General features: G+C 41.9%; 2 protein-coding genes across 3 annotated transcripts in view; one reads left to right on the top strand and one right to left on the bottom strand.

Annotated features, from left to right (window-relative positions):
• Positions 1-9,549, top strand: part of CEP95 (centrosomal protein 95) — a 32,717-nt gene extending 23,168 nt beyond the window's left edge. For both annotated transcript variants that reach the window (XM_035103985.2, XM_035103984.2), the window contains exons 14-22: positions 626-807; positions 2,755-2,847; positions 3,107-3,257; positions 4,319-4,479; positions 5,114-5,188; positions 5,695-5,847; positions 6,616-6,762; positions 6,843-6,914; positions 7,131-9,549. In XM_035103985.2, the coding sequence (XP_034959876.2) occupies positions 626-807; positions 2,755-2,847; positions 3,107-3,257; positions 4,319-4,479; positions 5,114-5,188; positions 5,695-5,847; positions 6,616-6,762; positions 6,843-6,914; positions 7,131-7,310 (1,214 nt within the window). In that variant the 3' untranslated portion in view covers positions 7,311-9,549. The remainder of the gene's footprint in view (positions 1-625; positions 808-2,754; positions 2,848-3,106; positions 3,258-4,318; positions 4,480-5,113; positions 5,189-5,694; positions 5,848-6,615; positions 6,763-6,842; positions 6,915-7,130) is intronic.
• The window catches only part of SMURF2 (SMAD specific E3 ubiquitin protein ligase 2), a 72,440-nt gene continuing 51,823 nt past the window's right edge, over positions 5,323-25,939 (bottom strand). Inside the window, exons 11-19 of the mRNA XM_035103986.2 lie at positions 24,202-24,409; positions 23,295-23,398; positions 18,787-18,901; positions 17,922-18,100; positions 17,162-17,299; positions 16,269-16,389; positions 14,308-14,509; positions 13,397-13,472; positions 5,323-12,911 (exon numbers count right to left, since the gene is read on the bottom strand). Coding sequence (XP_034959877.1) covers positions 12,812-12,911; positions 13,397-13,472; positions 14,308-14,509; positions 16,269-16,389; positions 17,162-17,299; positions 17,922-18,100; positions 18,787-18,901; positions 23,295-23,398; positions 24,202-24,409 — 1,243 coding nt within the window. The 3' untranslated portion in view covers positions 5,323-12,811. The remainder of the gene's footprint in view (positions 12,912-13,396; positions 13,473-14,307; positions 14,510-16,268; positions 16,390-17,161; positions 17,300-17,921; positions 18,101-18,786; positions 18,902-23,294; positions 23,399-24,201; positions 24,410-25,939) is intronic.

Genomic DNA, 25,939 nt, shown 5'->3' with positions numbered 1-25,939 from the left:
AACCCGGATGTATGGCAACGCGATGGAAAAAGCAGCGGAAACAGCCCAGAAAGCTTAACATAACAATTTTTGTGGTAGTTTCCCCTAAAAAAGCTTAACAATTTTGGTGGGTTTCTTTAAAAAAAATATCAAAATCTCAGGAATTTTACTTTTTGAAATATGGCAACCCTAGTTTAACACAAATTCACAATTCCTGAGGAAGTACAGCTGCTTTGATCCTCCTTCAGCTGTGCTGAATTGCTACGAGCTAAACAATGGGTAGGCAAACTAAGGCCCAGGGGCCAGATCCCGCCCAATCACCTTCTAAAGCTGGCCTGTAGATGGTCCAGAAATCCATGTGTTTTTACATGAGTAGAATGTGTGCTTTTATTTAAAATGCATCTCTGGGTTATTTGTGGAGCATAGGAATTCAGCCATGAGCCTGGGTTCAGACAACAGGCTAAGCCAAGCCGTGGCTTAGCTTGCAGCACCAGGACCAAAGGAGGAGCAAAGCGGGAGCCAGATTTTCTCTGCACTGAGCCAATTTGGCTTCACGTTACGTGCAAACCAAATAAAAGTGTCTCTACAAGCGCCTCTTGTTTCTGCTGCTGCTACTAGAATCGCTCAGAGCTGTTTTCTTTCACAGGTGTGCTACGTTTCGGAAGGGCACCCAGCAGACGGCGGTCACTTTCTGCTTCACCTCCTCCGTCAAGCCACCACCTAAGCTCTGAATCGGGTGGTGCACTTCGGAAAGATGTATGGGGCCCAACGGGAAGAATGTACGACCGTGTGCAAAAGGAAGAAGACCAGAGGAAGTTAAGAGTAAAGGTAAGGGCAGCAGGATTGCAAGATGCAGCCTTCTAGGTAAACGCCGATAGCCTCAATAGGCAGGTAGGCATACCCAACACTGAAGAGCCTTTCCAGGTCTCTTCCACTGGGGATGCAGATGGTTTATCCGCTTGCCCAAAAGGGAAGTTTTAAGGTTTTCTTTAAAAAAAAAGGGGGGGAAGCATGTCCAGAGATCTGTTGTCTGCTTCAACATCCACCCTGTGAATTTGCTAGAGTTGTGATGTGACACAGACACCCTGGAAAACAAGAGGCATTCAATTCTGTTTTGGATTTGTTATGCGGCTTGAGCAAAGTGCTTTGGCACCTATAATCAGCTTTCTAGCCTGTACTTAAGCAGCCAAGTAATAAAACAGCTCAAATAATTCTTCAGGTTTTATTTCTCTGATGTGCTGACTTCTGATGCTTTCCCTTATCAAATACAGTGGTGCCTCGACTTACGAATTTAATCCATTCCGAAGGCACCTTCATAGGTTGAAAAATCCGTAAGTAGAAAAGCGCCATTGGAAATGCGATTTCCCATAGGAATGCATTGGAAACGGAAAAATTCATAAGTCGAAGCAACCCCATCTAAAAATTCGTAAGTCAAAAAACCCCTATCTAAAACCGCCACGGTTTCCATTTGGATGTCGAGAAATTCTTAAGCGTGCGGCCATTTGCCTCATTCGTAAGTCGAAAAATTCGGTTGTTGGGTCGTTCGTAAGTCGAGGTACCACTGTACCCTATTCTAAACTGCGTAAGAGTTGACTGCCTTAGTTAATCTTTGCTGCCATGTTTCGTGATTACTTGGCTCTGTAATTTCTTGAAAAGGATCTTATGCCCAGATTAGCATTGCAGGACCCAGCCCAGTACAGGCAAAGGTTTGGTTCAGGCCTTAACAAAATTCCTTCCCACGTCTGATGCTTTGGGGGGCAGGGGGTCCAGTGGGCTGCAGCCTCCTGGTGCTGTTAGCTATTAAGTAACTAGCTCTTTGAAATGTTCATATCTGCCAGTTTGGTATTTTTTAAAATATATACGAATTGGCAACGCCATATGCATTAACATTCCCAATATTAGCTGCAGCAAACATAGCTCTCACTTTGTGGGGAGACACATTCAGTTTCATTGTGCCAATTGCTTTGTTTTTATGGGTTGTATCCAGTGCTCCCTACATGTAATTCTGCTGGGATTATGAGACTTGCCCTTCCTTTACAACCCCCCTAGTCTACTGCAGGGGGTCCCCCAACCCCCCTGGAGCTGATTTTGAAGGTGTGCAAGGAGAAGAAGGGGAACCTCAGATGCACACACAGAAGTCCATTTGGCCAACAGAACTGCAGTGCTGGATATATTTTTGCTGACATGTAAAGATACAAGCATCATCCTGCAAGCCTAAGTCTCTACCTCATGGCTGTTCTCTGCACTGGTGGTATTGGGCTTAATTGGTGTGAGTCATACAGGGGCCAATCTGACTGTTGGGTCTGTTTCTGAGCACTGTTCCAATTCCTGACCCATACCTTTTTAAAGCTCTACATGGCTTTGGCCTTGGGTACCCTGCATTCCCCTGCCTGTGCATTAAAGCTAACCTTTTCAGGCCTCCTCTCAGTGCCCCAGCCTTCTGAGAACAGAGTTGCAGCAACTGGCGAGAGCTGCCCTGCCTTAGCTGTGCTACGTTTTCCTTGGGGAGGCTCGTCTGGCAGCTGTGTTTTGGGGCCGGTCTATTTTCCCAGGCCTTGAAAAAACCCAGACCTTTTCTTCTTCTGTGAAGCTTTTATACCTTTATGTTTGGATTCTGCTTTGGTATGTTGACTTGCTGTTTTTATATGGTTTAATTGACTTTTAGCTGCCCTGGGAGTAGAAATGTGGAAAAGTGGCATAGAATGTTTTGCTAAATCGACACACTTGTTGTGGACATTGACCGGGCTTTGTTTTGTTTTGTTTTTTGCCTTCCAGCGCTTGACCAAAGCCTACGAGGATGAATTAAGAACTTATGAGGCTCGTGAGAGATTCGAACTGGCAGAGCTGAAAGCCAAGGCAAAGGAAATTGTAAGGGGCAGCAGAAGAGAATTGAGGAGTTGGGGGTGGTGTGCCTCTCTTGCGCTGGTCTCTTAATTCCTGGGATTCTGAGGATGGGTTTCCTCTCTTTCAAGGTGCATAGAAATGCTCCTCTTCTTTGCTCAGAATCCATTTGCTCTACAGGAAGAATTTGGCCCGGTCTGTGTAAATCTCCTTGCAAGTAGCCAGTGGCTATTTTTGGAAATGCTTGCCTTTCAGTAACTTGTTCTTTGTGTCTGTCTGCGTCTAGGAACAAAAATACAAGGAGAAATTATTTAAAGAACCTTCAAGAGCCTCGCAAGCAGCAAAGATTTATTCTAGAAAAAATGGCCCTCGGAATCCCAAACTCAGCCAGTGGATTTCAAGAGGAGGGTTTGCAAAGCCAAAGAAAGCCGCTCCAAGTAAGAACTACAGAGAGCTTCTTAATAGAAAGCTTGGCACCTTTTGAAAGCGTCGGCTAAAGGCCAAGAATACTGGCTTCTTGCCTTATGACCTCCATATGTCTAGACTTGTGTAAGGGAAGCAAATTCATGTACCAGTTTCTAACCAAGGGCACACAGCTCATCCCAACCCCTTTCCCAAAAGCCATCAGAGAAGCCAAGGCTCCCAGCACTCTGCTCTAGGAGTTCTTCCGAGTTCAGTGTAGTCACTGGCAAGGGTTTGTTGCTTTAAAATTAGGCGCCCAAGCCACGTATGCCAGCCATGCTTATACAGCTTGATGTTCTTCCGAAAGATACTGAAAGCATCTGTGCCAATATGGGCAACCCTGCTTTCCTTTGCTACACACCTGTAGCTGACTAGGAAAGCAGAGGCTGCAATTGTGGTGGTCGCTGCAAGAATGCTGGGAGAGGATGCTGTCAAAGAAAAGAGCACGCTCCATAAATTGCACACTCACTTTTCACCTTGCATGTTCTCCATTTGCGGTGAAAAGCCACAGTCCAAGTGACTCCAGCTTTGTTGGTCAAGTGTGATACCTGCAATAATTGCGTAGCTCCCTATTTCGAGGTATTGCATGGAGCAATATGGTATTTGAGAGACTAGTTGCACATTACATGCACATGTCTAACAGAATCTGACAGCTTTTTTTTTTTAAGGGAAAAACAGTTTTGAGATGAAGCACAGACATGACAATGTGAGCCTGGGCTTAATTTTTCCAATGCCCACCATTTCTCTGTACAGTTTGTTTCTTTCTGCAGCAAAGTAACTGGTAATGTTACATGCATGGGACATAATAGCTAGGTCCTACCCACACTCTGGGGCAGTTATTTTTCTTTTTCCCTTTTTAAAATGTGTGAGAATTTAGCAATGCCCTCCATACATATTTATTCTCCAGGGGCATAGACCTGCAACATCTTCCTTAGACAAGATGTTGACAGCTTGAGGACTGGGACCTCAGGCTATGCCGCCCTGCCCTTGTCTTCCAGAGCTGGGTGGTTGACACCTGCCTTTCTCTCTCTTGCAGTGAAGGTCAAGGAGAACGACCTCCTGCCTCTGCTCCTGGAGGATTTCCCCCACCTACACATTTCCCGCCCTGTCATGAACAAGATGTGGCACCAGCAGCTTGCACAGATAGACCATCTGAAGTCAATCGCCAGTAAAAACAAATTCAAAATGCAGAGTGAAGTGAGTTACTCTGCCCAGGCCAAGGAGGGTCACGGTCTTTTAAAGATCAGATGAGGCCGTGTGTACCAGCTATATTAGGCTCCAATCCAATGCATGCCTTCCGGAGGGGTAGGAGAGGGATTGCTTTTGAGTAAATGTACATAAGATGGCATTGCAAAATGTGCTGATCGGTACCCGAGTCTTCTGCTTGGTTTTTCTTCGCTGCAGTCCTGGTAAGGCTGTAAGAAGGGGGGGGGGCTTTTCCAGATTCCACCTGAGCAGATTCTTTCCACAAGGAGCAAAGAGGGAACTGGGCCATACAGCTAGGTACCTTTGTGGCAGGGCTCAACTAACACCAGCTGTGGTGAGAGATGAGAGGGGGTGGCTGGAGGAAAGCAGAAGGGGATTTTAGAGCGGCATGCGTCTTTCCTCTTGGAAGCAGATCGCCTTTCAATGTGACTGCCTTCCTGCTCGCAGAGGAAGACAGAGCATACAGAAAGGGTTTCTGAGAGAAACTCTACATCCAAATGTGATGGGTAAAAAAGGAGGAAGGGCACTTAAAAAAAAAGGTATTACATGAGATCATTATATGTAGTATGCAGAAGATTGACATGTGCAAAACCAGTATTAATTCTTTACTTCCCCCCGCTTTTAGGCACTAGAAACATTGAAAAGGCATGAACTGCTTGTTGACCTCATTAAGAAAGAGCAGGCTCATAACAGGAGACTGGTATGTTCTGAGATCTTGCAGGAGGTGGGGCTGGTTAGGGCAGGCGGGCCAGTCATGGTTGCCCTGCATGGGCTTTTTAAAACTCTTGCCTTCGTTCCCTGCTTGGAACCACAAATATTTTTTTTCTTTGGGGGGGAGGGGGGACTACTGTACTTGATTTGGTAGGTTGTAAGTTATTTTCTTAGAGCAATGCTTTCAAGTTGGGTGAGCCAGGTCCTCAAGACACCCCTACTGCCACACCCTCATCTAGTTCCGGGATTTACCAATTGCTCAGCAGGACATTATGCTTGATAGACCTGCAGCAAATGGGAGTGGAAAAACTGGACAGTCAAACTTCTGAAAAACGGCCCTCCCTCCTAAATTCTTTTGTCCAATTATATTTCCGCTAGAAGATCGAGAAGGGAATTCATCTTTTCTGGTTGCTGCACCTATTTCAGAAAATAGTTAATACCTTCTCTCTTCTCCTTAGGGAAACATGAATTGTCTTTCTTGGTTTTTGTCTTTAGCAAGAGTTGAAGCAACACATTAATCGGCAGAAATGTGCCCAGAACAAAATAAGGGAGAGACGACAGCAAATTATCCGAGCCAAAAAGTACTACCAAGATTACAGAGTTCAGCTGCGGGCAAAGATGATGAGAGCCAGGACACGTGAGGAACGTGTAAGTTGAGGGGAACTGCGCTGCAGGAAGTAGGACTCCTGCTCTTCCTCCCAGGAAGGTTCAGCTGAGATTCTAAGGACTGTATTGAGACTGCAGGCCAGCTTCCATGTTTTCCAACATCCTCTGATCGCAGCTGCATAGCTCCTCCTGCTCCATGGGCATCTCTCCCACCACTCTGGTAACTTAGGAATGTTTTCATCATGCAAGAGGGCTGCCATCATATGGATATTTCTTGCACTAGGTGTGCTGGTGCTATTGGGGTTGTGACACCAGTTTGCAAGGTACCACATGATGTAGCTTACCCATTCCTTAGCAGGGTGGGATGAGACCTGCCCACTGGAGATCACCTTTGTGATGACAATACATAGATTAATCTCCTTTGTAATCTCCTTTGAGATTAAGAGCTGTGGGGAGGGGGGAAGCTTGTCAATAAAGTAAAATGAATTGTGACTTTGTTAGTTTAATTTCCTACACTACTTTGAGCAACTCAAAGGTGCCTTTTAGTAACACACAAATACACTTTCACATAATGAACTATGTAATCACTGTCTTATTTAATCAGCTAAAAAATTATTAGTTGACACTTTGTAGTTACTGATCCATGGCCAAGGAAGCAAATGGACTTGTGCGCCTGTTGCAAAGCAGGATACGTTCCCTTGGGAATAATAGGTTTGAGTGCGACTAGCTTTCACCACTTGGTCACCTGGGCTGAAGTTTTCTTAAACGGAGCTGTTCTTATGTGTGTGGATGCTATGTTTTGTTTGGCAGATATTTAAAAACCTGTTTGAAGAAGGCTTGGAAATTCAGAAGCAGAGACTGCATGAGCTGAGATCGTATGCCAAGGAGAAGCGGGCTGAGCAGAAGAGAGAACATCAGGCTGAGCTAGAGGCCATGGAGTGCTACTATAAGGACCAGGTAGGCTTGGTTCTTCCTTACAACACAAGGATAAACTAATGTAATCTTCACCTAATTTGTTTTTCTTGCGCTCTGCTTAGTTTTCAATGCTGGCAGAAGCTGTTTCTGAAGAACGCCAAGAAATCCAAACCAGAGAGAAAGCACAGGCAACAGTAAGTCTTATTGCTCTAAACTTTGTGTCTTGTTGACCAACTACTGGACCAGTGTTTCCCAAACTAGTCCAACTGCAGTGGTTGGACTACATCTCCCATCATCCCTTGCTAGCAGAACCAGTGGTCAGGGATGATGGGAATTGTAGTCCAAAAAAAAGCTGGACACTGAAGTTTGGGAAACCTCGTACTAGACTTAATCCTAATGGTCTCTTTCAGACATTAAACAAAGTGAAACGTGAGCTGAGATCAAAGATGGAGAAGGAGATTAAAGAACTGCAGGACATGATCACACGTGATGATGATGATTCATTCTTCCGAGAACTGGAAGCTGATCGCCTAAAAACCAGACTCCTAGTGGCTTCCTTTCAATATAGCAAAAACTACCAGTTCCTTTAAGTGTTGGAATGCCTCTTGTTTCTTGCAAATATGCTTTTTATATTTAAAAATGATACTGGGCGGTACACAACCTGAAGTATGAAGTTAGTAGCTTGTTTTGCTGCCCGGAATCCATAGACTGTTACAGTGTCAAGGAAATATTGAACTGATATTTTAAAAATGATTTTTTAAAAAACAAGACTTTTTCAATAAAGGTTAGCTTCTCAACCTTCAAAACTAAGCTAGTGAAGCTTTCTTCCAGGTTAATCTAAATATTAATCTTATTGCTTAAGTATAGCTAACTGATGATGCATTTAAATCAAACCTGGACATGTTTAAAAGATAAATTCTAGCCTATAGAGTGATTTTGGTACCAAACTTCATATCAATTTGCCCCCCCCCAAAAGGTGCACATTACATTTGAGTAAATGCGGTATGTTGTGACCACACTTGGAACACTGTGTACATTTCTGGTCACCTCACCTCAAAATGAGCTGGAAGAGATTCAGATAAAGGTGATGGAACAATCCCCTATGAGGAAAGTTTACAATATTTTGGACTTGAGAGAAAGAGACGACATGATAGGGTTATATAAAATTATGCATGGTGTGGGGAAAGTAGAGACAAGCTTTTCTCCCTCTCACTTAACGCTAGAACTCTGGATATCTAAGGAAGCTGAATATTGGCAGATTTGGGACAGAGAAAGAAAGCAAAAAATAGGGCTCCCATACGTCCGGATTTCCCCAAACATTACTGGGAGTTCAAAGGCGGAAGTGGCATCCAGGGGGGACGTCTGGAAGGTGGCAGTTTGCCCTGGATCTTCAGCAAATAAACAAAAAAGAAGAAGATGGTTTTTACTTTTTGAAATATGGCAAACCAACAACAAAAAAAGAACTTTATGCAGCACATACTTAGCATTCACTCTCACGAGAAACAGTGATAGTTACAGGTAGGTAGCAGTGTTGGTCTGACGCAGTCAAAATAAAAATAAAAAATCCAGTAGCACCTTAGAGACCAACTTAAGTTTGTCATAGGTATGAGAAACAGTGATGTCCACTAACTTCAAACAAGGATTAGGCAAATTCGTGGAGGACCAGGCTACTAAGCATAATGGCTGTGTTCTACCCCCCACTGCAGGTGGCAGTATCCTTCTGAATAGTTGCCAGGAATCACAAGTGTGAATATCCTGCTTTCCCCATAGGTACCTGCTTGGCCACTGTGGGAACAGGATGCTGGGTTAGATTGGCCATTGGCTGGATCCAGCAGGTTCTTCTTATGCTCATATATTAAAGGAACATCAATGAACTGACCTTCAAAAAAATTTTTCTTCATGTAATACAGTAGTTGTAGCTGTTGAGATTATTTTTCCTCCACATAAAGCCGCTGTTAAGCATATCCAGGGTGCCTCTGTACTCTTTAAAAACACACAAATTAAATTACATGATCACCAGTGTTGCTTTTACTTAAAAATAAACGCAAAAACCAGGTTTTTTTTAAAACCATTGATGCTGTGACAGTGCAAACAGCATACAATTTTATTGCTCAACTTCTGCATGAGTACATACTTTTTAAAAAAACAAAAACAAAACAAAAAACATTTTATACAGATGTATTGTTAAAGCTCATGTAACAGCTTGGTGAAAATGCAATGTATATCAATGCTAAAAACACTCTGCAATAAATACAATAGAAATGCAACTAAAAAAAAACCCCACCTGTCAGTCTGGAAGAAGGAAAAATCATACAAAATATAGACTAGTTTTAGCTATAGACAAAGCTCTTAGGATTCCGCAGAGTCAGAAATCTAATAAAGAGATTGTGTTAAGTACAAACTGCACCTGTTATCTATATGGTGCAGTTTAAAGTCTGAAGCAACGGGGTCATGCTACATTATGATGTATGATATAGAAGCAACACTTTTACTTCCATTAATGCAGCCAGTTTTAATGCACCAGAGGTTTAACAGATGTAGTGTTGGGGGGGGGGGCATCCTGTGTGCTCTGGACTCTAGTACAACACAATGTTTTGGTAAAAATATAATCGGTTTAGGGAAACTGAACCTATGTGCAAAAAAAATAGAATACATACTGTACAAAGCACCATTACAAAACTTTACATCTAAAAATTAAATCTGAAACACAACCGAGTACTGTATATCTGAATCCTACAAAATAGTCACTATATTTTAAAACATTCATTTCTGAAAAGGAAGCATGTAAATGTGAGGTGACATCTCTCTTAACCACTTAATGCAAATTTAGGATGGATGAAAAAACCGTGTAGGAAGAGGGACAAGCTGGAAATAAATATTCACATTTAAATCTGGGTTGAAAATCCAAAGGTCTTAACATAATATTGGGTTTAGCACTTGTCGACGGGAAAAGTGGCATGGCCGTAGGACTACACTCAATGGGTCTAGAGAAGCTTCTGACAGGTTGTGTGATTTAAAGCATTTTAATGGTTATGCAGATAAGAAGGCACTCAGGAGACCCGATATTCAATTTGCATCAGTCTGCTCAGCGTAGCAGTCAAAGCAATATGCAGAAATGTTTTTGTTTTGCCTATTAGTGAGAATCAGATTTTGCAAAGTTAGCCCTGTAATGACGGAAGAATCTCTGGACACAATGTGTTTAAAGCAGGATGACAATGAAATTGCTATCAAGTTTTGATCTTAGACCCAACTCGAGTCCGGCTTATCAAAACCCTGTAACACACAAACTCCTTTGCAGAGACCTGTCAATGCAGTCTGTCACAGGCTCTCGTTAATCATTCTGTGCTTATTAAGCTACATCTCCTTATTAAATGAGCAGAGATCATCAGTGGAGGCCACAACATTCAGCACAATCTGATGCAGAACAAGAGGCATCTTCCCATGAGGTAAGGGCGAGGCTATCAACTGGAATCAAGTGATAATTTTTCAGAGAAGGAAGTACACAGCTGACAAGCAGCAAGTAAGGCCTGGTACAAAACATGGTTAACAAAAAGCCCTACATCAACCTGTGCACAGGCAGAATGACAACTCCTGAAAGATATGCAGAACAGTAGCCGCGCACCGCTGTGGATATGAAAACCAGGATTCTACCAGCTTTTAATTTAAGACAACAGTAGAGAGAAATCAATGCAATGCTATTCCTGAAACCTGAAAGAACAGTGGAAGCAGATGGATCTGCTCCGATAGAAAGGATTGCATCTGCCAGCCTAGAACCAGAACAGATCCCCTAACTGGGGCTTAGGCTTGCATTCCAAAATCTGCCTTAAATCTACTCAGAGCAATCAATGTAGACTTACAGTTCTGCTGCAGTCAATGAGCAAAGGAAGACGAAGTAAGACCTAGCTATTCCAAATGCTGGACAATCTAATCATAAACAGACCACCTTTCACCATTTTTAATTTATTTTTACTATGGCTAATTTGTGTAATTGCTTCATAGTTCAATACGACGTAGGAGCGAGGCTGTTTTGGAACCAATGCGACAAATGGAAATGATCGTTCATCCTCGCCTCTCCCAATTCTACATCTTGAGCCTACAAGACTGGTTGTTAATGTACAACCTGCCAGATTCAAGTCAGAGCAGGCTACATGCCATCTAGCGAATGTCCTTTGACTTAACTTGCTTTCTCTTATTCCAATTTTAGACAAGGAAAAAGGCCATCTCTAACAAAACATTCAAGATAAGTTTTCAATCTGTTGCCTCCATATACTTGGCACTCTCAATTTATCATTTGTACAGAAAAAGTGGGTGGTTTTAGATCAGGCATCCCCAAACTTCGGCCCTCCAGATGTTTTGGACTACAATTCCCTTCATCCCTGACCACTGGTCCTGTTAGCTAGGGATCATGGGAGTTATAGGCCAAAACATCTGGAGGGCCGCAGTTTGGGGATGCCTGTTTTAGATGGTTACTTGTGATTAATTACTACCATATGCCTTGCTGTGTTTGTCATTCCTTGCTTTTGCACGAGAAGATGAGCAACTGAACGACTGTGCTGACAGTTGGCTAGACGTTCTCCATGTTGTTCAGTGAGAGCTAGTTCGCACATGCAAGTTCCGCTTTCCTCTGCACACAGTTGGGTACATAAAACTATGAAGAAATATTGGTATTTGCCAGCATACCAGAAACAGCCAGCAATGATTTCGACAAGAGAGGCTGTACTTTTCACAGCAACTAAACACACTATTGCAAAGAGAAGTGTACATATGAGCTATCCCCAAGTTACAAGCTCAACCACTTTAGTTATTGATATATAATTGGTCGCATGACTGCCGATTAACAGTACAATATATTTCTTCTAAATGTGCCCCCTTTATTTTAACTATTTTGCATATATTTACCCTCAATGCAAGGATGATTTCTGGGGTGCTCCAGTCAGCTATTTATTGGAGCACATCACACCTTATTTGCATTTCAGATAGAAAATTACAGAAGCTCTGCTTTTAAGTCCATTGCATCACTATTTTTTCCCTTAGTTGTAGCTAGCACAAACCCATATGTCACAAGCCATTTAAAATAAAAACATTTTAACCTGATAATATTGTTTTGCAACAACTAATATACAATGCAGATTCACTGTATCTGAACAGAAAAACTTTGGTTGGTATGACATCCACAGAGAGTTTTGAAAAATGAACTGACGACCTGGCAGAAGGCTGTTGATATCATCAACGTACATTTAGGAGTTTACAAAATGCAGCAAGTTCCATTTAAAATGGAAAGCAAATTAAAAAAAAACTCAAGTATTGACTTTTTACAAAAATGCTCATTTAAAAAAATGTTAGACGCTTTAAAAAAAAGGGGGTTTCCACATTTACCACAAAGTACTGTACCAAATACAGTGCAAGTTAACTCTGACTAGGATTCTGCTAAAGAAACTGGACAAGAGAAAAACAGGAGCCAAAACCTGTAATTCATGCTTGAGAAATATAAAAATCCTTACACAAGTAATATTGAAGTTTAACTCATAACAGAGAATTAAATCATTCACTATAAGAAAACACAGTTTGCACGTTAAGTGGCCTTAATTTAAAAGGGTTATGATTTGCTTAGCCAATTATATGAAAAAATTAGAATAATCAAAATATTTTATTTAAAAAAATAGGTATAGATGCTGTTCAGTATCACATGTTTACTTAAGTAGGCTGGAACGTGACTTGTACCAACAGCTATATCTTGGCCCTGTGAGAATAGAAATCAGGTAAGCAAATAGATCAGATCACCTTTTACAAAAATAGTAGTCGTCTTTTTGAGAGAAGAATACTGCTGTTGAAAGGAAGGAAAAGTCAGCATTCTGTATATTCAAGATACTTGTTTTTAATAGCAGCTGAATGATTCCTTGGCAGGAGCCACAGGACATTTTCTTGAATGAAGAACTCCAAAAATTGTCCTTTCCCTCATATCGTCCTAAAGTAGAAAAGGGAGTGGGGGTAGGGGTTTCCTATATTTCAAGCATTTAACTGTGTCATGGCTGAGGAGAGGATCTTTTGCTTGACGGAGTATAAATACAGTCCCAGGTAAGTCTGCAAATGTTCATTCCACAGCAAACCCACATGTTTCTTCAATGGCGGTTAGCAGCTTTTCATAGAGCTTCTCATAGCTTTCATAAGGAGGAATGTCTATTCGATTGAAGCTGCATGCAGAGAACAAAAGCTTTAATTGGCTTTCAATAATATATGCACACCAAATGTATGCTGAATGGCAGTAATAAGTATATACTTCAAACAGGCTGCTACAGTTAAAAGAACACAGTTACCTCCCCCACCGCAAACATTGTATTCTCAATAGAACTATGCCCATGTTGATCCACTTCGACAAAGAATTAAAAACGCACATGGTGTTGTAAATAATGAATGGATAAAGACTGCCGGAAAAAAAGTTTCCCACAAATATGCATCAGAGAATCTACTGATGACTAGGCTACGACGTGCAGAAAGAAAAATCATAAATGCTTATTTCTTCTAATGGTTTTGATATGCTAATTATATGCAGGTAGATTATTCATAACAACCTATTTCTGAAGCTGGATTATTAATGAATTTCTTCTCTAATTAGTTGCAAATTCAATATTCTCCATGTAGAAAAGAATGAGCATAGTAATGCATCTATAAAGCTTACCATGTGTGAGCTTTTGGCAGGTTATTTGTGCTAGCATCAATCTGGTGAATTGTGAATAGTCTTGGACCAGCAGCACCTGCAAATGGATCAGAAATTGGGCATCACCGTCCAATACTTTGGAGCACAACCAAAACATGTAAAAGACTGGGCACAGAAGCAAGCATTGGAAGGTGACAGGCAAAGCAGCATCCATGGAGTGTGACCTGTACATCTCCAATCTGATACAGTGGTACCTCTACTTACGAATAACTCTACTTACGAACAGAGCTCCGTCTGCCATCTTGGATGCGGTTTAGATACGATTTTTTCTTACGATTTTTTTCTCCCAATGCATTCCTATGGGATTCGACTTACAATTTTTTTCAACTTACGAATGTGCGTTCGGAACACATTAAATTTGTAAGTAGAGGTACCACTGTATGTGCTGATTTACGGCTTTCTAGAATGTATTAGAAAACTGAATACTAAAAACCATATCCCATATACCCCCAACCTTCCATTCCTTTCAGTAAGTGAAAACAATGGCTCTGATACACAGACACGCAAAGGGCTTTTGACTGCCCTTTAATGTTACAAGAGCTGTCAGGTAGGCTATCTTAAGAGGCCTTCTGAATTGAGTATCATGTGCTGCCAAGTCTTATAACGGCCAGGAACAACAGTTATCAATATATGTATGATAAAATGCTGCAGTAGTTGGACTAGTAGATGCATTTGGAAAACCAGTTCATTGGGCATACCAGACGAAAACACACAAGCCTACAGATTTAAGAATTTTGACGTAAAGTCTTCACAATGTATTCTGAATATATCACAAATGTTATAAGATTGAAAAAGCAGTAACTGAAAAAAAGGAATGGGACTCTGGACAGTGATTCAAAAGAAATTTGCTTTTGTGCTTTTTTTTTTTTAACCTTGTAATGCTTTGAAACCCTGCAGAGGCACTCTGGATGACCCAGTCACAAACTGCAGTAATCGGGCTCTCCTTTCTTCATCAAAGAGCTCCACGGCTTTCCAAAACCACTTCACAATGTTGCTGTCTGGCGTGCAGTGTTTTAACCTGGTGTTGGCCTTCCAGTCATTAACATCTATCTTCCCAAGGCCACAAATGATGAGCTGTTCATAACGGTAAAAACATCAGTCAGTGGAGGACGGCATGCAGTCAACGCACCCCACCCCACCCCCGCAAATCTGCTACAAATAGAAAGTTATCCCTCTAAATGACAAAACTACAGCTGTTTTTCTTTGTCTTTTTTTAAAAAAAACACCTTTGTTATAAGAAATGTTGGCCAGTAGGAAATGACAAGTAAGTTTAAGCTTTCAAAGTAAATAACCCTAGTTTTCTAAGTGGAAGAGCAAACAATACAGTCAGCTTTATCTGTGCATTATAGAAGTCTTAGAAATAAACAGATTTCACCGAAGGTGAGCGGCGAACAGATCCTGATCCACAGCAAGCCCTTGCTATCCAGCCCCCTTTTGGCTTATATGCAGGTTTCTTGGGCTGATTTTTCCTTTCCCCACACATTCTATTCCCCTACAACTTTCTAACCCTACAGCCATGCATCTCCATCATCGCTTCCCGGAAAGAGGGTGGGAGGGGGTATTATAGCATGCAACATTAAAAAGGGTTGAGATGAGTAGTTGGGAGCAACGGCGGCCAAGGGAGAAAGACAGCCTAGCCAAGAATAAGCTGTTCATGGGTTTTGTATAGGGGAAATCCATGTGCCATTATCATCCCATCTCTCATGCACCGTGAATTCCCCTCCTGCCCCAACCAGGAGGAAGGCGTATAAAAGTCTCACGTGTCTTTGCCTCTCTCACATGCCCTGCTTGGCTGGCACACATGCACAGGATGAGAGGTGTGGGTTTGTGCGTCTCTCCTGTCCAAAGCAACTACTCTATTCTGAACTTAATGGAAAGCGTAATGCTTTAAAGAGATTTAAAGACTCTCTCAAGACAAATCTTTAAAAATGTAGTATAAATACTGACAACTGGGAAACACTGGCCTGTGAGCCCTCCAACAGCCTTTACCAAAGTTGTCATGGACTTTTGAAGATGCTCAAACTCAGGACAAAAGGGAGGAATGAGCTAAGAGGAAGGCATGCTTGGCAAGTCCTCACCATGATCAACTCCTGCCCGGAAACCAATGTCCCCACTGTGGAAGGACGTGTGGATCCAGAATTGGCCTCCACAGTCACTTACAGACTCACTGTTAAGACCGTGTTCATGGAAGACAATCTTACTCGGCTACGAGTGATCGCCGAAGAAGAGAGCAATGAAAGAGTTCCCATGGGTGTCTTGCATGTTCTGTGCTATCTTCAGCAAATGGGACTAATAGTAGGATGGTTCAGACACCCTCCCCAATATGTTTTCTACAGGAAATAGAATATGTTTATCTATGGTTACCAGAAAATATTTTCCTACAGAGACACATTTTAGTTTCCAAGATATCCTTTGACTCACACCGCACAATTTAGGGTTTTCTGCCCAACCATTAAGAACTACAAATTTTTACTATTTCAACTTTCATCATACAGGGCTTATGATACAATATTAAGAATCCGTTTCTTGAAGGAATTGTAAAACACTCAAAATAATGCTAAGGGTAATAAAAAAAACCCTCCACAGTATGTGATGTAAGTAATTATCTAGCAAGACGAGTATTATTAAGAAGCCCATCTACAAAACGTAAAGAAATAAGGAATCCCAATCCTTTGGTGATTTGGTATAATAACCATGGCTAGTACTCTTAAAATTACTGCAAATCCTCCATCCCTAGAAGCATTGGGGATCAACTTTGCATACTGCAAAATTTAAGAAGAATGCTTTTTTTCTTGTTACACTTGATGACCTAGCATATCATTAATGTACTGACCTCTAGCTCCTTCTCATCAAATGTCTTCAGCAGATGTTGTGGGATTACTTCATTAAATCCCTTCTGCAGAGCCAGAAACTGAGCTTCAATCCCTCGTAAAAATCGCCAGTTTACATAAAGCCTGCAATAAATTACAAGTCCTGTTTGCAAAGGAGTGTCTTCCCACTTAACAACTTAGATCAGGGGTCCCCAGACTTTCTGCGCGGCGGGCCGGTGCCCGCCGCGCCGACCGCGCGGTGGGCCGGAGGGCAGGGGAGTGCGCGCGCAGCGGGCCGGAGGGCGGGGGAGTGCGCGCCCGTGCGCATGCGCACACGCACACGGGCGGGAAAAAAATCGCCAAAAATCGCTTGTGCGCATGCGTATGGGCCTCCCCCGACCCGGAAGTGCACCAGAAATGACCTCTTCCGGGTCGGGAGAGGCCCATACGCATGCGCACAAAGGATTTTCGGCGATTTTTTGCCGATTTTTTAGATCGTCGCTGCGCCGCGCGCCGTGAGAGCGGGCGGCGGCAGCGGGCGGCGGGAGTCGTCGCGGGCCGGATTGGAAGGCCGATTGGGCCGCATCCGGCCCGGGGGCCGTAGTTTGGGGACCCCTGACTTAGATGTTTGATCCCAAGCTGCAAACATTACTACAAACTATTCAACCAAGCATCTACATAGACAAGCTAGAGGCTGTGCAAATGTTGGCATAGTTGGACTAAAACTCCCATCAACCCCAGCCAGTGTAACCGGAGATGAAGGGAGTTATAGTTTAGCAACATCTGTAGGGTCAAAGTTAAGCAGCCATTAACATGGCAAAGTCACTCTATTAATTTAAGCATACCATATTATCCTCTGTACAGAGCACTGTAACAGAAACCTTTTTGGGGTTTTTAAGACTCTAGTTTTTGATACCTGACGTATTCCTTTTTACTCTCCTCTGTGACAGGAATGCTTTTGCCATTAGGTTTCAGTTCATGTTGTATAATTTCACCGTACGCATTATGTTCCACACAAAATGTATGATCCAAGACTCCGGTAGTATCATTCTCACTGAAGTAGAGAAAGCAAAATTATATGAATTCTAAACGTCTCAGGCATACCTAACCGTGCATCCTATAGCCTGCCATTAAAAAACAGAACAATAAATAATTTGCTTATACAGTACTGGCACTATGAATCCAATACTCTGGAGGTGTGTGTGTGATATATTCTTTAATATGAAAGTACCACAAAATTGTTTTATTCCATGATAAAAATCCCCTCTGATTACATAGCTTGTGGGATGCTCAGAAGTAACAAGGGAGGACAGACCCTACATTTCAGCACACGACTAAGAAGAACATTCTATAGAAGACCATGGCCAATTGTAGACTATATTGTGGTTCCCTAGCCAGTCCTAAGCAAAATACACACACACCCCTCAAGTCACCCCATCGTGGCTCAGACTGCCTAAAGCTGGCAGGGTTCCTCAAATGGGCTACCATATGTGTCATCTGTCCCAGTCTTTCTAATAATGATTTGGATTAGAAGACTGAAGTTCCTATGGCTCACCTATAGGTTGTTGTTTTTTAGCAAAATTATATTCATAGCCTGCCCATTTATAGCAAATGAATTAAAACATAATACAACCATTCTAAATAATAAGCATCATTTCAAAGAGATCAGTACATACAGTATCCATACTAAGCTGTTGTGAAGATCTGGGTCAACCAATTCCATGTCATCCAACGTAATTGGCTTTCCTAGCAACTGCTTGTAAAAAGGCAATGTGAAGCCCCCATCAATATAATGTCCATGAAACACAGCCATCCCCATGATCCGTCCAACAAAATGGAAGTAGGATAAGTGTTCCTAGAATTGAAAGAAAAAATGTACTCATGCCGGGGTTCTTGGCTTGATTCCAAAACTGATAAAGCATTTAGATTTTTCAACAAGAATCTTTTCTTTAGTATGCAATAAGATTTACTTAAAAGTTACAATGAAGAGTCCGATTTTTTTTTATAAAAAAAGCTTAAAATATGTTAAGATGCCTGCTTCACTTCCATCAATACTATCTATCTATCTATCTATCTATCTATCTATCTATCTATCTATCTATCTATCTATCTATCTATCTGAGAGAGACTGTACAGCCCCTGTTGCAGGATTTGTTGTACTGCATCACAATACTGGATTGTGAGCAAGGGTGCAGCCCCTAGAGTTGTATAAACTTCTACTTTCACTTGAAAACACTTCCTCTAAACAGCTATTCTTAGGATTAGAACACTTCCTCTTATTTTTAACTTCAAAGTTTCCTCCTACAACTTAACACCTTTATTTCTTGTCTAAGGCTTAGCCAACCTGCAGCATTCATTAATTTTCATGATTATACCCTGCACTTCTAAGCAAAAACAAAAAGGGAACACCCAAAGCAGTTTCTATCTGTTCTAAAAAAAGAAGTTGAACGTCACTAAAGTAATTCAGATTTGCATAATGCTAGCACACCAAAATTATAAAAAAGGAACTGCTGGCCACAAACATGGGGTGCATTTCCATACCGGGTTAACAGCAGAATCTGGGTTTATCTGTAGTGTATAGATGTCATCACGCGAGTACTGGAAGAGGCCATAATACGGATTCAGCATTTCATGGGAGAGCAAATAGAGCCATTCCCTGAAGAAAAGAAAACACTTTAAGGCTCAACATTGTTAAACTGATGCAAAAAAAACCACAGGTCTTCAGTGATAAATAATTTCTTAATCAATGACAACAGAATGTGGTAATGGGAACAGCATTTATTCACAACTGTGTCATAAGCACATTTTCAGAATTTCTTGTTTCAATTTCTCTCACCTGACCTGTCCAATCTCTTTAGTCATCTCACCCTGTTGCATATGTCAAAAGCTGTGCACTGTATAACTACACTAGCTATGCACAGTAATTGGTTGTGTGCCCTTTATTAACAGGATGTTGAAGATGGGTTTGAATTTGGAGGGGGATTTGAGGGGGCAAAAAGAAAGGAAGGAACGATTTCCGTACCTTGCACAGATATTCACCAGAATAAAAAGATGTAAAACAAGGAAGCACACAGGGAAGAAAAGCAGTTACAAAGAAAAACTTAAATAGAACATGACTTACCCTCCAATAGGGTTGCCATATTTCAAAAAGTAAAAACCAGGACACCCCCAAAATTGTTGAGCTTGCTTTTTTTAAGGAAACCCCGAAGATGTGGAGCTGTTTTTTAGACAAACCCCAAAGTTTGCCATGATGGTAACTAGAGCCCCTGTTTTGCATGCAAAAGTTCTCAGGTTCAATCCCTAGTGTCTCTGATGACTGGAGAGCCCTGGTGCAAAACCCTGGAGAGCTACTGCCTATCTGTGTAGACCAGTGGTAGTAGGATTGCCATATTTCAAAAAGTAAAAACCAGGACACCCCAAAAGTTGTTGAGCTTTTATTTTTTTAAAGGAAAAAAATACCAAGATACCCACAATTTTTCAATTGACTTGCCTAAGATCCAGGGCAAAGTGACACATTTCGGGAATCCGCCCCCCCCCCCGGGCATCAATTCTACCTTTGAAATCCCAGTAATGTCCGGGAAAATGTCCAGACGCATGGGGGACCAACCCTCCGATATTCCTAAAATGAAAATCAGGATGGGTGTCTTTTGGTGCTGTGTCCCTTTGTGTGCCATGCCGCTGCACGAGTCAGCTGGCCGCCTCCCCTGCTGCAGTCACTACCTGGCAGTTGCTTGCTCCCTTACCTCTCTGCTCGGTTCCTTCACCTGCACCGCGCATCAGGCCGTCATGACAGTGGCGGCAGCAGAGGGGCCCACAAGAGGGGTGCGCACATCCACTCCAGCAGGGCCAGGCCTGAGAAGGCAGCGAGAAGAGGTCCGGGTGTGCCACACCACACTTTAGCTTGCTTCCTACTATAAGATAACCTTGCAGGACCACTGCAAGTGCAAGCGCCAGTTCATCCTCCTCCTTGAGCTCCATGGCAGTGCTGGAGGGGGGAAATGGGACACCCCAGGATCAAATCAGAAGCCAGGGTGGCTTCTGAAATTCCAGGAATGTGCCAGGGGAATCGGGACACTTGAAGGTTATGACATGATTCAAGCAGGGGGAGGAAGACAGTCGTTTTTTTAGATAAAGGGAGCCATTGTTGCCTTTCATTTATTAACAAAACACACAGATTCGTAAATGTACAAGAAGGAAAAAGAATAAAAATATGTAAAGAAAGTTTTAAAGATCATTCTTCTAACCATAAGCAATGTTGGAGTATCTATATATTATTAAATGTGAAACTTGAGAGCTTAACTGACATTCTAATTCACAGTTTTTTTGGAAGGCTTTAAATTAACTTAATACAGACCTTCTACTGTTTCAGCATAGTGTGAATATAACTGATTGTGACAGCCACACTGAATGCAGTTAATGCACTATACTGAATAGATATATTAACAGTATGCTGAAATATACCCATTACCTGAAGGACTATTACTTTAAAAGCTTAAATTTTAAAGTGCTAAATAAATTTGCTCCAGTTGGTAAATATTGGTTTAGCTAACGGCAAAAAAATTCATAGAATTTCACGGTGCTTCTGAGATTTACTTTCCTGGCACGGGTCACTAAAGCTCATTGCCAACAGGCCAGCTTATGCCAAATGAAATTGATGGCAGACTCCTCAGATCACCCAAGAGAACACTCCTCTGCTTCTGGTCTTTGGAATTGATAAGTAACTAAACTTCAAGCATTTGTTCAACTAATGCTTTGGAATTTAAGGAGAGGGAGGCTCATATCCTGTGGTCTGCCAGTGGAGTTAGGGGGAGGAGAGAGAAAAAAGGCCCACTGGTGATGTTACAAGAAACCCAATAAAAACATCTGCTGGGGCCCTCTGAGCAGCGAAGTTGAGGGCAGATATTGAAGATTAAAAGCTACCCCTGAGTGGCAGTCTTAACATATCTGGATGTAAGAAAAAGAATTCTGTTCAAACAATGTGATAAGAAATGCACCTGAAATCTGAAATTAATTTATTGAACGCTTCTGAGACTAGTTGCCAACCTTCATCCCCGTTATCCTACATGCTGTGAGGCAGTTTTGGGCAAACCATTCCCACCTGCCCTAAACCAGACATCAGGTGTCGGGCAGATAAGGGAAGGCCTTGGCTGAAGGGGGCTGAAGGAATAGAATTTTATGTCATTTTGTGTTGGGCTTCTGGTTGGAAAACTTGGGCTGCAAAATGGTTACTTTTGGCTTTAAAGGGTTTTGTGCATATGGGAATCAAAAGTTCAAGGCGAGTTAAAAGTGCCAAGGGGTATCTTGCTCACATCTGCACAGAAGGGTTAAAGGTTTATCCTGACAATTAAGGGGGAATAGAAACACAACTGAAGCACTCCTCTCCTCCTGATTCGCTAACACATTTGGTGGAGAAGCAAAAAATATCGTGCGTAAGTCAAGCTAGTTGGTCAAAAGGCTGCGGAGTCGGAAACTTCAAGAGCAAGAGTTGAGAAGCTGCAAGTGAGAAAAGGGCGGAAACCCTGAAAAATGTTAAGAGAGCACAGTTGGATACTGCAGGAGAGAACTACGAAGGGATGCAAAAGCTCAATTAAGGGATGCAAATTGATGAGTATTGGCTTGGTTAGATAAACATCATAGAAGAGCATATATGCATATGTTTGATCTTATTCAAACTGTAGAAATAGTTCCCTCCTACTAAAGACATCCACTTGGTGGCAGTGGTGAAGAAAAAGGAGCAGTTGGTGCTTGGCTGATTTGCTTCCCTTCCCTCTCATGTTCCAAGCTGTAGCTTGTGCTCTTTCGCACAGTCCCTTTTGTGAACAGAAAAGCCACAGCACACTAAAAACACTTCACATAATATTGTTTCACAATCACGAGGTCAGTGCCTACTTGCATTGCTGATTCTGAAAATGTAGTGTTGCACTCCCCAGTCCTATTATGTTACTTGGAATTGCGGCAACTTAATGTTTAGTCCAAACACACAGCAGAAAATATCTCATGGTATGCAACAAGTAGGGAAAGGTCATTCCCATTTCCTTGTTTGTTTGAAGCCTACACAAACCTTCATTCTTGAAAGAAATTATTAACACAGAATGCAATTCTTAACATTGCAAACCTTTTAAAAAAATTAAAAATTGCAAACCTTCTGTTCTCTAATCTGTACTAACTAGATGGGGGGGGGGGGAATCACAACATATTGGAGCCAAGATTCCATTCTGGGAGTGGAAGAACAGTTTTATCCAGCCTGTTACCTTTAAACGGATATGCTCAACAGAGTTGACAAAGCTCTAACCTAATCTGTTAAACCCTTACATACAACAATTGATTTCCCCATTATTAATCACATTTTACCATTTGTAGTATGTTGAGTGTTGGCAGATAACATGCCTTGAGTGTGTAAGACTCCTTGACATCTCAAGGTCAGTAGGACCATAAATTACTTCTGACCATAGAGAGTAAGAAAAATTGTGGCTTATTTTCTAGGAGTAAATATACAGTGGTCCCTCGACTTACGAATTTAATCCGTTCCGAATGCACATTCGTAGGTTGAAAAGTTCATAAGTCGAAAAAAGCGGAATGCATTGGAAACGGAAAAATTCGTAAGTCGAGAAAACCGCATCTAAAACACAACGGTTTTCCTTTCGGATGTTGAAAAAAACATAAGTGTGCGGCCATTTTTTTTCATTCATAACTCGAAATTTCCTAAGTCGAGTACTTCGTAAGTCGAGGTACCACTGTATACCACTGTATACTAATGCATTCATTCAGTATAAGATGGCAATCAAAATAAGGAGTGGGCTTTGAACATAGGCTACTGCTAGAGCTGAGAATAAACTTGGGGAGTCAAGATAGGGGGTGGGGAGAGCACCAGCGTTCCTGTTTTTCCCTCTCTCCCCAGACTTGCCATATAATGCTGAGCTCTGCTGTTGTCAGTGCCTTCAGACCAATCTCCAAGTATCAGAATTTATTTCAGCAGCAACTCTGGATGCTGCTTGATCCTGGTTTAGGAGGCAGACCTAAGGCATTTTAGGTAGCACATTATTATTTACCTGGCAACTCCTCCATAGTCAAGGCCTTCTTCCCCACGAAATTTTATCATTAATCTCTTCCACAGGTCTTTGGGCCTCATCTTCATGACTTGTCTGTAAGACTCCTGGAATTACACCAGATAATACATTTATCAATATTATCATAGTCCTTACTCTGGTGTTCCTCTGCTCATGATCCCAAAGAAAGAAAAAATCAGAGTATCCAAAACTGACAGGAGGTGGCAAAATAATATACAGGTATAAGCAGACATGTGAGGATCTTTTGTCATTGGTACATGCACTTAAAAATGCCTTTTAACCTGCAGAGGTATCTTGCCCATTTTCTTGCACAGCTTACATGAATTGCTAATGCTTTGATTACAGGTAGGTAGCTGTGTTGGTCTGACGTAGTCGAGGCAAAATAAAAAAAATCCTTCCAGCAGCACCTTAAAGATTATTCTGGGTGTACTTTTCCGCACATGAAAAGTAGTTTGGCATAATACAATTGCGGTGAGATGGTTTTCACAATCCCTGCTGAATGAAGCCACAGGAAGCCATCCCGGCTCAACATGGCTGGACGTTTATTCCTTACAGCCACAAGAAAAGGGGGCAGTTCATACATCAGTGCACCAAAACCCTCTCAAGTTTGCGCAGCCCGATTCTATGCCCATAAAATTCAGGCACTTGCTTTAAATTATAGATTCAGTAAAATGATGCCTGACGATACATGTCGGATATACACAGAGAATAAGATTTAGCCTCCTCACTTTATCACATGCTCACCATGAAATCTCAAAAAATGTGCTGTAGTTCAGACGTTTCCACATAATCTTTGTCCATTTACATTGCCAAAAAAGCAAGAACCATCTCGGTGGCAGGATGTTCCCCTGCATTATTTAACACCTAAGATAACTCTACCAAAAGTTACCTCAAAAATTTCTTCCCTGGAGACTTCTATGCGGCAGTGTCCAGCTTGGGGCTGCTGCTGGGATAGCTCCTGTCTCAGAATCTTGAGTTTCTGCACAAGGTCCCGCTTATACCTTGGCACAGTTAGGCACTCGGCCTCATCTGGAAGCTGGCAAAGCGATACTACCTGCTGCTGCTGCTGCTGTTGATCCTTAAGTTGGTTCTGACGACTGAAAAGAATTGCAGCTGTTGTCAGTAATTAAAGACTTCCCATTATTTCCCCCCTCACAACAAATTAATATGCCTTTCAACCAACATTTTGAGGCAAGTGTAACAATGGTTTCTATGTGAGTGTCCTGCTTTTCCACTAATGTTTCCTAAAGGAGACTAAGAACATATCCATCTGTCTGTCTTGATCATTTTCAACCAGCTTTGAGGGGTTTTGAACATTTCTGTTAAGCAGATTGCAGCACCATATTGACAACCCACTGGTCAAAAGCTCTTTCAGATTTGTTTTGCATGTTTTATGGACATTCATGTGAATGTTCAGGGTTAGGTCAAGGCACAGCCAATTTAAATTTGATACAACCTTACATTTTAAAGAAGAATTAGCTTAAAAAAACGCTGGTACAGAACATTTGACAAAGATGGTGTCCCTTGTACCTGGGCTAGTCGGGACCACCGGATTGTAGGCAGATTGGTGAAAAGGGAAACAGATTGACATGCGCTCAACAGATACAAATGAATGACTATTTTTTATTAGCTATTCTAAAAAATGTATTGAAGTGAAGTTCAGGTTGCAACTGGGGAAGGAGGGGAAGCTTTATAAAAAATATTTTCTACATAAATGTTCCTGGAGATTTGTCATGCCAAATTTTGCTGCCCAGTATGTTCTGTGCAGGGAAAGGAGTGTTGAAGGGGCTGCAAGGAAGGCAATCTCCAGGTTAAATGGTTCAGCTTAATCTGCAGTTCTGCAAAATTATTCAACAGGCGGGTCAGGACTGCATGTAAACTCAGACAAGATGTAAAATTTGCTATGAACAGCGGGACTCGGCATCCTTACTGAAAGTAAAAGTAGCTACAGTATGTTGCCTATAAGAAAAGTTCAAAAAGCCATATTAGCGCAACAAAATCTTTTTGGGGGGGCGGGGGCGGGAAACCACTGTGTGTTCCTTTTTCCCAGCAACCCTTAGTGCCACCTGAGATCTGCATAGCACTTAACAAGAGCTTCATTTGCATGTCACGGTGAATCATAGTTAATGGTTTACTGGGAATGCCCAGGTTGCTCCCGCTTCACTCTGTCCTAGTGTGAGTGTGGGAAGTGAACCACAACTCCTCGCTTAACAGTACAGTATGTCCAAACCAGGGATGGTGATTTGTTATGCTCCAAAATAAACTGCAACAGGTAAGGCAATGTTGGTTCTTGGGGCTTGGCTAATTGGTCCACATCCGCCATGAAGATCTGTTTCCAGCTATGCCCTTGGGTTGGGGTACAGTGGGATTGACTTACACTTGCCATGATAACGAGTCATGCCTTTTGCTCAGTTATCCATCCATCTGCCTGGACAGCAGACCCTGAAAGCACTCTGTATGTCAGCAACAAATTATTTCCACCCGGTCCACTTTATGCTGAATAATGTAAAAATTGGCTTCTTTTTTTTTACACTGAGCTCTGAAGTTTCTGTTCTTCCACTCCACAATTCTTAAATTTAGAGTTCCCTAAATTTGAGGTTGGACAGGCAATTGAAGCTATGTATAAT

This window comes from Zootoca vivipara, chromosome 2, assembly GCF_963506605.1.
Source record: "Zootoca vivipara chromosome 2, rZooViv1.1, whole genome shotgun sequence".
NCBI classification, from domain to species: domain Eukaryota; kingdom Metazoa; phylum Chordata; class Lepidosauria; order Squamata; family Lacertidae; genus Zootoca; species Zootoca vivipara.
The sequence above is the reverse complement of the archived record's forward strand: the minus strand, read 5'-3'. Positions and strand labels throughout refer to the sequence as shown.